At 47.1% G+C, this 13,440-nt stretch overlaps 1 protein-coding gene across 3 annotated transcripts; it reads right to left on the reverse strand.

Annotated features, from left to right (window-relative positions):
• Positions 1–1,395: 1,395 nt before the first annotated feature.
• TEDC2 (tubulin epsilon and delta complex 2) lies at positions 1,396–11,224 on the reverse strand. 3 transcript variants are annotated; one of them, XM_072597601.1, is made up of 10 exons: positions 11,066–11,224; positions 10,735–10,833; positions 10,006–10,061; positions 9,214–9,724; positions 8,394–8,447; positions 6,297–6,387; positions 5,715–5,844; positions 5,471–5,572; positions 3,431–3,618; positions 1,396–2,786 (listed from the first exon to the last, which is right to left on the reverse strand). In XM_072597601.1, exons 1-10 carry the CDS (start codon positions 11,089–11,091, stop codon positions 2,640–2,642), a joined length of 1,404 nt encoding a protein of 467 aa, XP_072453702.1. In that variant the 5' UTR covers positions 11,092–11,224; the 3' UTR covers positions 1,396–2,639. The 3 variants fall into 3 exon arrangements, with proteins under 3 accessions (XP_072453702.1, XP_072453688.1, XP_072453698.1); XM_072597587.1 differs by lacking the exon at positions 8,394–8,447 and having other exon boundaries at positions 11,066–11,217; XM_072597597.1 differs by lacking the exon at positions 10,735–10,833 and having other exon boundaries at positions 11,066–11,211.
• Between the last annotated feature and the right edge of the window lie 2,216 nt (positions 11,225–13,440).

The following is a 13,440-nucleotide window of genomic DNA, read 5'->3' on the forward strand; positions in this document are numbered from 1 at the left end:
CCAACATACAATCCTTTCCAACAGTAAGGATGGGTCCATTTCTCCAGTTTTCTTTCTCTCTTCAGGAGTAAATCTCATTACTTGAACATAGTGCTCTATAATGATCCTTTGTGTACCCAGTTCCCTTCCCATGTAGAAAGAAAACCAAGTGGTCTGCCAAATGAGCTTCCAAACAGCTGTGAATAAAGGGCTTTGTGACTGATAGACGTGGGGGATGTTCTGCAAATCCAAGCAGATGGGAAATAGGGAATCAAATATTTTCAAGGGCAGAAACACAGGGTAAGATGGAAATAGCACTGGTGAATGCAGCCTCAAGATTCAAATCCTGGCTGAGATTACCTGAATGAGTTTTCTCTCTGGGGGCTCCAGTTTCCCCATCTAATAAAATGAAGCTACTCTAGTCCATTGGGGTTACTTTTGGGGGACTTAAAAGATTTCCACAGAAAAGGCAAAGAGGTCACTAATGCTACAGGCAGACAGTTCAAAGACATAGGTAATTGATACAAATATATAAGAACAAGAGCCATTTGCTAAAAGGTAAATGGCCAGAGGATACGAATAGGCCATTCAAGAGAAAAAAGGCAAATTAACAACAACCATATTAAAAAAAAAATGCTCCAGATGACCAATAGTAATAGCAATTAAAATGAGAACAAATGGCAACAATGGAAAATGACAGTTGGAGAGGAGTGGGAAGACAGCACACTAATGTACTGTTGATAAAGTTATGATCTGATCCCACCACTATGAGAAGCAACTTGGAACTATAAACAAAAAGTCACTAAATCATACAATCCTTTGACCTTGTCATATCACTATTAGGCAAATACCTCCAAATAGATACAAGAAAGAGGAAATGGGCAGATACATACAAAAATACTTGTGGCAGAACTTTTTGTTGTATCAAAGGATGAAGGCAGTGCCAATACAATGGGGAAATGGCTAAAAAAATTACTACGTATGAATATAATGGAATATGATCCTGCCATAACAAATGTTGAAATGGATGGAGAAATCTGAAGAACAACTTGAAGAATGACAAAACATTAAGAAAAACATCTTAAAAAGACTTAGGAACTCTAATCAAAGCAACAAAAAAACCACATTTCCAGAGGACTTACAAACAAGCATGTTATCCATCTCCTGACAGAGGTGATAGCCTCAAAGGTGTGGAAGGAGAGATATATTTTTGGATTGTGTAGATCTGTTTTGCTGGATGATGCTTATCTGTTATAGTTTCTTCCTTTCTGTTTTTAATTAGGGAGGCATGTGTATGGACAGGGGAAATAAGGGAGTAATGACGGTAATGCCAAAAATAAAAGAAGGGCCAATGAAACATTTTTAACATGCACAGGAGTCCAGAAGTTCAGAAGGAAGGATAGACAAGTAGGACACTTTTGAAATTAATGAGTTGAATTTATTATTTATTTCAAATAAAAAGGGGGGTGTGTGTATACAATCCTCTTTTTGGGTTCTCTTATATACATGGAAATGCTCGGTATTTGGTATTTAAGTTTGGAATAAAAACATATTTAAGAATAAATAAAAGTCAACACTACATAATTGTCTTTATGTAAGAACTGAGTGCAGTTGTGCCGATTTGAACTGAAATCCATGCATGTTTCAGAACTTAGAAGTCATACACCTTTATTAAATGTTGACAAAACTCACATTTCCAAAGTACTTTATGCAAGTTATATAAATATTATTCTCCCCATTGTACAGATGAAGAAACTGTCACACAGAAAGTAAGGCACTGATCTGGGACCAGAGCCCAACTTATGACCTCCTGATATACCCTTCTACAGCTTCCTAACTGCCTACAGAATCAAGTCCACACTCCTTAGCCTGGCCTTCAGAAAGGCCCTTTCCTCTGACCTCACCACCTACTTTTCCATCCTTGTTGGCCTCTCTCCAAAATTGCCAGGCCTTCCTATCTCTTCTCCTTTGCTAATTCTGTCTCCTATCTAGAATGTTCCCTCACCCTAACCAATGCCCATCTATTCTTCAATGCCTAATTTATGTCCACCTCCTCCTGGAAGGCTCCCTCAACTGTCCTAGCCTGAAGGAAGATGACTTTGCCTTTCAGTAAATTTCACAATCACTCTCTTACCACTAAACAAATGTCTTGTGCTGTGCTGGCCATGTGTGAAGTGGAACATTCCTGAAGGAGGCTCTGGTCTAAGGGCAATTTCAATCTTTTTCTATTGCTAAGTCCCCTAGTAGTACTACAAGAGCCCGAGTCCATTTCTAGGCTACTGCCTCCCTCTCTCTTCCAGCTTAGATTATCAGTACTATTAGTCAATATAGTCCCCTTACAGTCTTCAGTCCCTCCACATCCTCTCCTCTCCCCAAGAAGCCACACCCTTGTACAAAGAATAAACCCTTCCCTGTCCTTGGCCTCGATTATTGGGTCCTACAGTCCTGGACTAGGCAAAAAGACAGATGGGCAGGGAATTAGTGGTGCAGGAGGGCAGAGATCAGCTATGATATTTAATGTTCCCATATGGCTTTCAAGAGTTCCTGGGGAACAGAAAGCAAAGGTTGCTTGATAATAAATGACAAGGGAAAACAGGGACATAAATTCAGTGGAGGGAGGGCCCAGATTGGAATGACGGATGGTAGGGCCCATGCCAGGCTCAGACAGATGGCTCATCTCTCACCAGTATGGAGAAGCGTTCCCCAGATTCACAAAGTTGGCTATGGATAGCACGGAGGAGTGCCAACTGAGCTGGGCCAGCAGGACTCTCCGATCTCATCAGGGGGAGAAGTTCTTCCATTAGAACCTGGGTGCATCACAGAGAAAAGACTTTCAGAGACAACAAGGGTTGTAAATACTCCAGTGTCCCAACATGGGGACTGTACACACACACACACACACACACACACACACACACACACACACACACACACACACACACCTCTCTAACCTTATATCTGGAGCACATATGAATGTTTCTATCACATACAGGACTCAATGTACACTGGTTGAAGTGTTAGGGGTTCTTCAGTGACCCAGAAAAACAAAAAGGAATAAACCCACCCACCCACCCTTCTTAATTAAGGTATCATACTGGTAAAGATTGTGGTCTAGGAAATTGGAGTCCTGGGTTTGAAGTGCCAAGTCTGTCAACAATTCAATATGTGACCTTAATTAGTCATTCCCCTTCTTGGAATCTTGGTGAGGGCAGATGCTGCCAGAGAGAACAAACAGAAGCCTTGTGCAAAGAACCTAGGCCCACATCCCTTAACTATTTCTTCCTCCAGAGGAAAGAAGTTGCCCTCTGGACACACATTCCCTTTGTCTAACCTCCCAGACACAGAACTATTAAGTCCACAGAGATAAGAGTTCACAAAAAAGGAGATCAAGTAAGCAGATGGCTGGTTCAATGGGAATTCTTGCCACCATCAGGACAGGACAGGTATGTACCTTTTCAAGGTGGATCTGCTGCTTCAACATTGCCACACGAAGCTTGAGAGCTGTCATTGTCTGCAGCTCTTGAACACTGGAGTAGACAAGACGGTTGGTGGACCCGCTGAACCCCTTTCTTCCTAAACATAGGGCTGAACCCCAAGTAGAGCTCTCAACAAACCTGGGATGCGACCACTGTTCCTCTGCTGTATCAGTGAGGGGGAAGGAAGAGGAATAGGAGTGAGAAAAGAGGGACTCAGAGCCTTGAAGTACCAGCAACAATGGTTAGGACAGCTAGCTCACCCCACTATTATAGCAAGTAAGCCATTAGCTAATCTCCCCTTCCAAAGCACCAGAGAAGGATTATAGCTACCAAGCACACTTCTACAGGATGATGCTTTAAGGTACAGCTTTAAAAGAGGCTGTGAAACTGATGATTTTTTGATGACACCAAAGTGGCCATGATCAAAGTTAACTGATTATGGGGTGTCTCTGCAGGTAGGTAGGGCAACCTATAATAAAGGCAGAAGCCCTGCCATCTTGGTTCATCTATCTACTGAACCACCTAGGCAGCTAGACAGCACAATGGGTAGACTACTGGGCCTGGCATCAGGAAAATTCAAGTTCAAATCCAGCCTCCAACACTTACTAGCTGTGTGATCTTGGGCCATTCACTTAACTTGTCTGCCTTCTGCCTCAGTTTCCTCAACTGTAAAACAGGAATCATAACAGCATCTACCTAACAGGTTGTTTTTTTAGGATCAGCTGAGATTAACATTTGTAAAGTGCCTGGCACATTGTAGGCACTAAAACAATGCTTCCTCCCTTGCCCTTTGGTAGCATTCTCCTCTGGCAAGGGGCTAAGTACTCCATTTCCTGCTGTCTTGTCTGCTGCTACATACCAATTTCAGGGTTAGAAATGCTTTCAGTAGAACACATAAGTTAATGGAGAAGACAAAGGCCCAGTTCTTCAGTCAGGAGAAATGAAGAGCACCTAGTTACATAGCACTAACAGACCTGGAAAGAACCAAGGCACCACCAGCAGGAGGCTGGAGCTGAGAAGCCAGCACCCACCAGTCCTCGAACAATTATTAAGAAATACAAGCACATTAAGCTTGGCCCCAAAGAAATATGACAGTATATATCCCTTCCTTCTGTGCAAACATGGGAGACTATGGGTGTGGAATCCTAGATATACTGTCAGACCTAACTAGTTAGCTCTGCCAAACTTTTCTGCCCTATTTTTTTTTTCCACAAAAAATTTCTCTTAAGAAGAGATACATTAGGATTTTGAATTATAAAAAAATAAAACCTACAGAAAATCAATGTCTATGAGTATATTGATCAGAGCAAGGAAAATAGTAATTTTCTTCTTCCACTTGAGTTCAGAATCATTGATTAATCAGACATAATTCATGGTAGAGGAAAATGCAAGTTGCAAAGACTTTTTCACTCGATTTGTTTAATCTGCAGCAGGACTCCCTTTTCCAATTACATACTTCTCCAAACATTAGCTTATCAGATTGCAAGACTGATCCCAGGTATTCTGAAGTATCTTCCTGGTATTTGCAGCTGCTGCAATGGAAGGAGGTCCTCTGCTGCAGAGGGACAGGACTTTGTGAAGACCTTGGCTCAAAACTCAATTCTGTAGCTTACTGGGTTTTGCCCTATTTTTTATTATTTGCTATAGGAATGACTCTCTAGGAGGCAAAAGATAGAAAATTATTTTAAAAACACCAGCACTATGACAACAAGGCACACCACCTCTGAGCAGTGTATCAGAAACCAGCCTCTAAGGGTGAATCTCAAGGTGAATTTGCCCCTCCTTCCTGGGGCATCCCTCTCAGAAGCACTAGGTGGGACAATTAGTAGTCCCTACTCCTACTGCTCCCCCAGCCCACCCAGGGCAGCAGATCAAGGCCAAGAGACCTAGCAGTGCCGTCTACTCCTCCCCCACTCTTTGTACCCCACCCCCACTGCCCTTTGATTGAAAATCAAAATCAACCCTAATACAGACCTCAGTCTACCTGCCTCTCGTGGCCTACCAGGGAGCCTCACCTTCTCGTAGCTCTTGTAGTCTAAGCAAATGCCGTTCTACAGCAGCTTGCAGTCCTTCCAAAGTGACCAGACGGCGGTATTCCTGCTCCCAGCTCAGAGAGGCTACAGGAAAGGGCAAGGACATGGCTTCAGAAGCCATTAACTCCACCCACCCCCCTAGCACCCTCCCAACACCTGCTCAGGCTTCCCCTTTTGCTTTCAGTCAAATACAGGTTTGTGCAGTTGTGCATGCCTCCTTCCTCACCTGTAGCTGCCTCCCCATTCACATCCAGTGTCTCCTCTAGATGCTGGGTCAGTAGGTGGCAGGCCTGATCCAAGCGGTTCACCTCCTCCTGGATTTCAGCAAGACTGACTGCTGGGCCCGGCAAGTCAAACTCAGAGCAAGTCAGGGAAAGTTTCTGAAGCTTTCATCTCACTCTCAGAAGTGTACCCCTATCCCTTACAGACCCTAGAAGGAGGTGCTCCAAGGAGAGGCAGAGTCTTTGGCACATGGCTAATGTGCTCCCTTCCCCCCAGTCTCCCCAAGGCAGCAGTGCGCAATCCACTGGCAAACAACTTCTGGTAAGAGGCCCAGGGAGTAGTATTGTATGAGGGATGGAGCCCCTCAGGCTCCATTAAGAGCCAGCTGGGGTCTCCCATCGTCTCAAGGGAGAGTGACATCACTAGCTACGGCTTTTAGCCAAATCCCCCATTAGCCAAAGAGCTCCTCCCCTTGGCTTCTACTCTCCCTGCCCCAAGCTAAAGAGCCTGGGAGCCAGTGGCATTCCCTGCCCACTCCCCCAGCACATGTCCCACAGCCCAGACACCAGGCACCTGGCAAGGATACAGTCGCCTTCATTCTCTCCAGGAAACGGGTTTTGGCAGCAGCCACATCAGCATCAGCACTGGACTGGGAGTCCTGGACCTGGGCCCACAGGCTATGACACACACAAATGTTCAACAAAATGCACACCAGTACAGGCAAAGAGACTGCAGGCATGGCCACTAGGTGGCAGCATAGTGCACAGAATGCCAGGCCTAGAGTCAAGAAGCATCTGACTGAGTTCAAATCCAGTCTTGGACACTTACTATTTACGTGACCCTGGGCAAGTCACTTATTCCTGTTTGCCTCAGTCTCCTCAAATGGAAAAGGAAATGGCAAACAACTTTAGTATCTCTGCCAAGAAAACCCCCAAAACAGAGTCACAAACAGCCAGGCATAACTGAAATGACTGAACGACAGGCACAGACATTGCTGAAACTCAGATCATTTCAGTCTTTCCTGTTTCTGTTGCATATGACAGGTGCATAGGAATGCATGGGCAAATATTTAACAAGTGGCTCTCCAAACATGCACATCATGATTATAAATTTAATCTGCATTATTAATCTTAATCTCCATCACCTTCTTAAGTCTAGACAACAAGAAATCAAGCCCTCATTTGTAGATTTTGCTAACTTCTGAGGTGTAAATGCTCACAATGAAAATTTAACAACCAACTCTTCTGAACTGGAACCAGTTGGGTTCAAGCAGTCTAGTTTGGGGTCTCCATTAATAATCCTTGCTACCTTCTCTAAGTCAGGAAAAGGGTTTAGAGCCTGAGGCTCCTCAGATTAGGGGAAAGGACTAATTAGAAAAAAGATCTATAGGGCAAGGACAATGGCCTTCAACATGGTGATGGTTTTGTGGGAGGGGGAAATCATCTACTAGTGGAACCAGAGAATCCACTGTTCAATATTGTACCTTCTCCCTATGTAGGCTAACTTGCTCAGAAAATAGGAAAAGAGGCAAGAAGTCAAAGGACCTGTGCTAAGACAGAAGGTTGAACTTCTGGAGATTTTCAACAAAAAAACTGCAAGTCAGGGTTAAACTCAAACAGAAATGGGTCACTGCTTGAAGCAATGCTGAGTGAAGTGAGCAGAACCACGAAAACATTGTATACAGTAATGACAACATGGTTCGATGACCAAGCTCTTCTCAGCAATGAAGGGTCCAAGACAATTCCAAAAGACTCATGATGGAAAATGCCATCCATATCCAGAGAAAGATGGAGTCTGAATGCAGATCAAAGAATACTATTTTTTCTTTTTTTCCCTTTCTTGTGGTTTTTCCCTTTTGTTATGATTCTTCTTTCACAACATGACCAACATGGAAATATATTTAATATGACTGTACATGTATAGCCTACATCAGATTGTTTAATGTCTTGGGAAGGGTGGATGGGAAAGAGGGAGGGAGAAAAAAAATTTTGGAACTCAAAATCTCATAAAAGCGAATGCTGAAAACTATTTTTACATGTAATTGGAAAAAGTAAAATACTATTAAGTAGGAAAAAACTATTCTGAAGTCGTTTTTATCATTAAATAAGTCTAGTGAAAATTTAAATTATTTGCAAATTCCTTACATGAAAGTAGAAATTTTAAATCTCTCATAAAAAAAATGTGTTGCCACTGGCTGCTACTGACTTCAAAAAATCATGAAAATTAACACTATGTTGTTCTGTATTTATTTGGTTAAACATTTCCCAATTAGGTTTTAATCTAGCACTAGGGAGTTTTGGAGGAGTTTGACACCTGTGATGCACGAGAACAAAAGGAATAAACTCACCCCTTTCTTAATTAAGGTACCACACTGATAAAGGTTATGGTCTGGGACACTGGAGTCCTGGGTCTGAAGTGCCAAGTCTGCCAACAATTCATTACGTGACTTTAATCGGTCATTCCCCTTCTCTGAGCCTGCTTCCTCTTCAAAGGACAAAGTCACTGAAAAGGTCACTGAATGGACATATTACGAGGTTATGGGAGTGGGTGTGCCTGATTCATGTCCTCTGCAGCAAAAGTGCTGGAGCTTGGCCTGAGACTTCCGAGAGTCTCACTGCTTCCCACCTGGCAGTGGATATCCTTAAGGGGCCTCAAATCTTTCTGACTAATGAGCAAACCTCACCTGGAATTCCTGGAAGCAATTTTCTTATAGAACCGAGGCAGCTGCAGCTGTGTCCTGCAAAAGGCAATCACCACTCAGGGCTCCCTGCCATGCTCAGGAGCCAAATGGTCCTCTAGCCAAGAGCCATAGGAGAGCAGCCCTATCTCCATTCCCCTAAACTCCTGTCATCAGTGGAGCTCTCCAGAGCCCTGAGGAGGTAGGGACCTGTTGACGAGACCACTCTGAGCTATCACAATGGTGCCTCCCAGTAGCAAGACTGCAGAAATGAACAAAGGGCCAAGACTGTCCTGGTTGCAAGGTGGCAGGGAGTCAGGGCCTACAGTACCTGGTAACTTCATCAGACTCTAGCTAGAGCCGCTGAGGCAACGCAAAACTCAATGTGGAGCTGGCCCTAAGGGTAGTGAGGGTTCAACCTGACTGGAACCAAGATATCAGGGAGCCTCTGGATCTTACAGCTTAAGCTGAGTGGCCTGAGGATAACGAATGAATAGCTCAGATCCTGGCACCTCTGGATCTAGCTAAATCTCTGCTCCAACATATGCAGGAAAAGGGGGCGATACCCCAAAAGATCCCCTTGGATTGTCAGTCCACTGCCCTGGGAAGGTGCTCTGAGAGTACAGGACTAGGCCTGGGAAGTGTGATCCTCCAAAGTCCTTGTTAACCTATCCAAAAGTATGTTTCAACTTTTCCTCAAGAGATCTGCGCCCCCTTCCTTCTGGAGGTCCCAGAGAAGGTTTAAGTCTAGTGGATGAAAGCCTCTAAAAGCTCAGTCATCTTTGCCAAAACCTCAATCATGCATTGCAGGGTTCAGGAAACCTACCCCTTCTCCTTGAGAGTGAAGGTCTCAGATGTAAGGCCTGGCTGGGTCTTTCCTTCTTCTGGTCCAGGGCTGGGACCAGCAGCATCTGCTTCTCTTAATACTGAAACTGGGGTAGAAGTTGGGAGCCCTGGGTCCTGGCCCTGGGAAGGCAGAGGGCAGAGCTGAGCTGGCCCCTCGATGGGCACTGAGTTATCTGGCTGCTTGACATGTGTGAGAGCGTTTCCAGGGCACTTGCCTCTATAGGAGGAGGCTCTGGCAGGTTTTTTCAGCCTACCGCTGGCCCTTTGAGAGGCAGTTGGAAGCTTGGCTGGAACCCGGGTTTTTGGATTTGAAGTTTTGGGCCTGGCCCCAGGGCCTGCTTGGGCAGTGACCAGAGGAGGGGTAGCTTTCCCACTGGAGGCATTCTGCTCTGACTGGACTCGGGAGATACCTTTCCGGACCCGAAGGGCTTTCTCCAGGGCCTGGGTCAGCAGCTCCAGTTCCTTGAGGTCTTTGGGAGCTGGTTCATGTGCTGTGAAAGTTGTAAGTTAGGGAAGAGCTCTTCCTAAGACTCCCTCCCTCAACCTGACCTGCTGCCCCTTTCTGATGCCTGCAGGTTTAAATTGTTAGAAAGAAGCACTCTGTCTTTCCCATCCAATTTTTTGCTTTCCAGGAATGGCCCCCCATTCACTACCAGCTAGGCCAACTGAGGCTCTCCTTTACCCACCCAAACCAGTGCCCACATTAGGGTGTACAGTGGCCAGGCTATCTCTGCTCAGAGCCCTGCAGGCAGAAGCCCAGACCAAAGCTCACCAGGTTTAGTCTCTGTGTTCCGGGCTGGCTCGGGGCTTGGGGGAGAGGGGTCTTCCCTGGGAAAAGGGAGACAGAATCCATAACGCCTCAGCATGAACAGTTTATAAAAAGCTTTCTTCACAACCACCCTGGTGAGGTAAGTCGCTGCTATAAGAATTATTCTTAACATTTTGACAAACAAGGAAACCAAAACTCTAAGAGAGAATGTGATTTTAGTACATCAGAGTTGGAATTTGAATCCAGATCTTGTCACTCTAAGATCAGTGACCTTTCCACCAGATTCCTAAGAGATACACCTGACAGGTCTCGTCCCCTTCCTTCCTTACAAACAAATCTTTCCCTAGAGAAGGCTCGGTGAGCTAAAGACATGAGCTGAAAAGGGCGTTGGGTTTGGAGCCGCGGGGGGGGGGGGGGGGGGGGTTAGACTGTCCTATGTGACTTGGGGCGTCCCTTGGCCGACCTGGGGCCCCATGTGGGTTAGACCAGACGGTCTCGGAGGTCTGACCCCAAGGGTCTGTGCCTGGGCTAACTCTCCCCTTACTCGGAGGGCAAAGCTGTGGAGCCCTCCTTCTCTGGGGGAGACTCCACCCTCGGCAGATGCTGGAATGCCGGACCCCAAAGGCAGCCCGTCCTCGGGGGGCCCCGGCTCAGGCCGGGTCTGGGCGGGGGGAGGGGGGTGTCTCTGCGGGGAATCGGACCCGGGCCACCCGTCCCCTGCCCCCGGGATACCAGGGCTGAAGCAGCACTCGGCAGCGGGCAATGGCCTGTTCCAGCTCCTTCTCCTTCTTCTGACAGGCTGCCAGGGCTCCCTGGAGCTCGGCGACCAGCCTGGAAACACAGCGCCGGGCCCCGCGGGTCAGCGGTCACTTCTGTCCCCGGCGCCCCTCCCCGCTTTCTCTCACACATTCCCCCTCCCCCTCCCCCGCCTGCGCGCGCACACTGCCCCCTGGGAGGCTCGCGGGGTTCCCCGAACGTAGTCTGAAGGCCACCAGCACCAGGGGCTGCCGTCGGCCTGCGCCCCAGAACCCTGGCGATGTGTGTCCAACGAGGGGACCCTTACCTGTGGGAGCAGGCGGCAGGCAGCATGGCGGCCGCACTGGGGATAGAGGGGGAGGCTGCGGGGCCGCCGCAACGGACACCCCAGCACACACCCGCAGCCACAGCTCGGCGGGAAAACGGCCGCGGCCCCGGCGGGCCGGAGCCCCGCCCCCGCCTCCTGGCCCCGCCCCCGCCAGGTCCTGCTGCTCACTGAGGCTCTTGGGCGTCCTCGGATCCGTACCGGAGGCTGGGGGGGCGGGGCGGGAAATGATGCCCATGAACAGGCTGCGGTCAGAGCTCAGAGGCCGGGAGACGCCGGGGGTCTCGGGAGTCGGGGGCAGCGGCGGGCCCCAACAGTCAGCTCCGTCTTCTACACCCCTGCCAGGACTTGGCTCAGCCAGCCGGCCCCCGAGGGTGGGGGTGGGGCGCCCACGTGGGAGGGGGAAAATGACCTTAACTAGTCTGAGCAGCGGTGTGACCCCGGGTAATTCGCTTCACGAGTCCGCTTCCCGGTAAAACTGGGAGAGTAACACGCCGCGTTCGCAGAAACGTTCCACGTGTAACCCTCCCGAGCTTCCCGCTCAGGAAGGTCTGGCTGCGGCTCTGATTGGAGTCTGATGCATTAATAGTGACCAAGGGGGAGCTGGGGCGCGGAGACGCCCCCACTCTGGTCCGCCGGATCCGGGGAGTTTCGTTCGCTAAACCGCTAGTTTTCTATTTATTTTTTTCCTCTGCGAAGATCGCTTGATCAAGAAGGCAACACAAAGAGCTGGCAGGGAGATGCTCCAGCGGGCTTGGCACCTGAGCTCTGAAGGACGTCGTGGGTATGGAGGGCATCGAGGTGGCACAGCCGGAGTCGGACCGACCTGAAGCCATTTACTAGGTGTGTGACCCTGGGCAAGTCACTTACCCCAGCGGCAGCCCCTCCAGTACGTTTGTTATCCAGGGACCACACGGATACCAGAACCGTTCTCTGACTATGAGATAAATTAAATCTAATTATAAATAAAAGATAAATCTTTGGGTTACTAACCATGTGCTAAGGTCGGCAGGTTCAGTATCCGAACCCCAGAAAGAGAAGAGAGGCAGATTTCAGAACTGTCCTAGCTAAGCTTGAAGCTGGAAATGACTGAGGCAGCCCTGGCTGTTCAGTGGTGGATCCAGCTGAGCATCGGAGCAGCCTGAAAGCGGAGAATCCAAGCAGACGACTGGATCATCTGCTATTTGTCCGAGTCTTGCCCGGGGGGATTTTAATTCGGGTGTGGATCACCTCACCCTAGACAGAAGTACCCCTTCAACCTAGAAGCTTCGTCACTCAAGGAATCTGAACGGACACTCCCCAGGACGGAAAAGGGGACAAAGACCTTTACAATTCCAGAACTGTGTTATCCTTATTCATGTACCTCCTTGGAAGGCACTGAATGCACTGAGGAGAAGGAGGGTGTGTATAGGATTACTATAACATGTAAACTTTTACATGTTATTCCTACCTTTGCTTGCCAAGCCTACATGTACTAAGATTGAAATTAGGCAAGGGTAATTTATACCATATCAACATTGTAAAAATGAACAATTTTGGAAGACTTAAGAACCATGACCAATGCAATGGTTATTATGGAGGAATATCACTCACCTCCTGATAGAGAGGTAATGAACTAATAGGCTGAATGAGACACATTGTCCGTCATGGCCAGCATAGGAATTAGTTTTGTTCAAGTATGCTTATTCCTTAGAAGGATTTTGCTTTTGCTTTTTTTTCCCTCCAGTGGAAGGAAAAATAAATAAATACTTGGCAATTGACAAAAAATAAATATAATTAACAATATTTTTTAAAAATAAAAGAAACCAAAGTGGACTGTCTATATCCCGACCAGAAGGGCAAATCTGATTATGCTCTAAAGAATGATCATTGGTCAGTCCTCCATAACATATAAAGCACTTGGTAGAACAATTAAATAGGCATTTTACTTTCACCTTGGCTTTACACTGCCCAAACAACTCCCTCAAAGTCCATGTCTTCTGGGAAACAGGACCAGGACTCTTCCGCTCAGAATTATTTTTTAAAATAGGAAGTCTATGGGTCCAACCCCACCATGCATCTAGAATTTCCCCAGTCTGCCAAATGACCCCATTTATTCACAGGGCAGAAGCAATTAATATACTCTAGCCACGCTGTTAGAAAGAGCAGAAATTAAAGCAGAGCACTCCCATATGGACCCCTCTGCCCATCCATTGCCCCAAACTCTTCCAGACTACTTTCTCTGTTTTTAAAAGTGGCAAAGGGGTTTTCTGAACTGTACATACTCACAGATCATGGAGATGCAATTAGTGGCAACTGTGCATAGCTCAGATTATAAGCATTCATGTTATAAACGGAGAAGGTGGGGGAAACATTAG

The sequence above is a fragment of the Notamacropus eugenii genome, chromosome 1, assembly GCF_028372415.1.
Source record: "Notamacropus eugenii isolate mMacEug1 chromosome 1, mMacEug1.pri_v2, whole genome shotgun sequence".
NCBI classification, from domain to species: Eukaryota; Metazoa; Chordata; class Mammalia; order Diprotodontia; family Macropodidae; genus Notamacropus; species Notamacropus eugenii.

Coding starts and splice junctions, on each gene's coding strand:
- TEDC2 (XM_072597601.1), bottom strand. CDS start 11,091: ATGCTGCCTGCCGCCTGCTCCCACAG. Junction 10,834..11,065: donor CCTGCCGCCTGCTCCCACAG/GTAAGGGTCCCC, acceptor CTGTGTTTCCAG/GCTGGTCGCCGAGCTCCAGG. Junction 9,725..10,005: donor GAACACAGAGACTAAACCTG/GTGAGCTTTGGT, acceptor CAACTTTCACAG/CACATGAACCAGCTCCCAAA.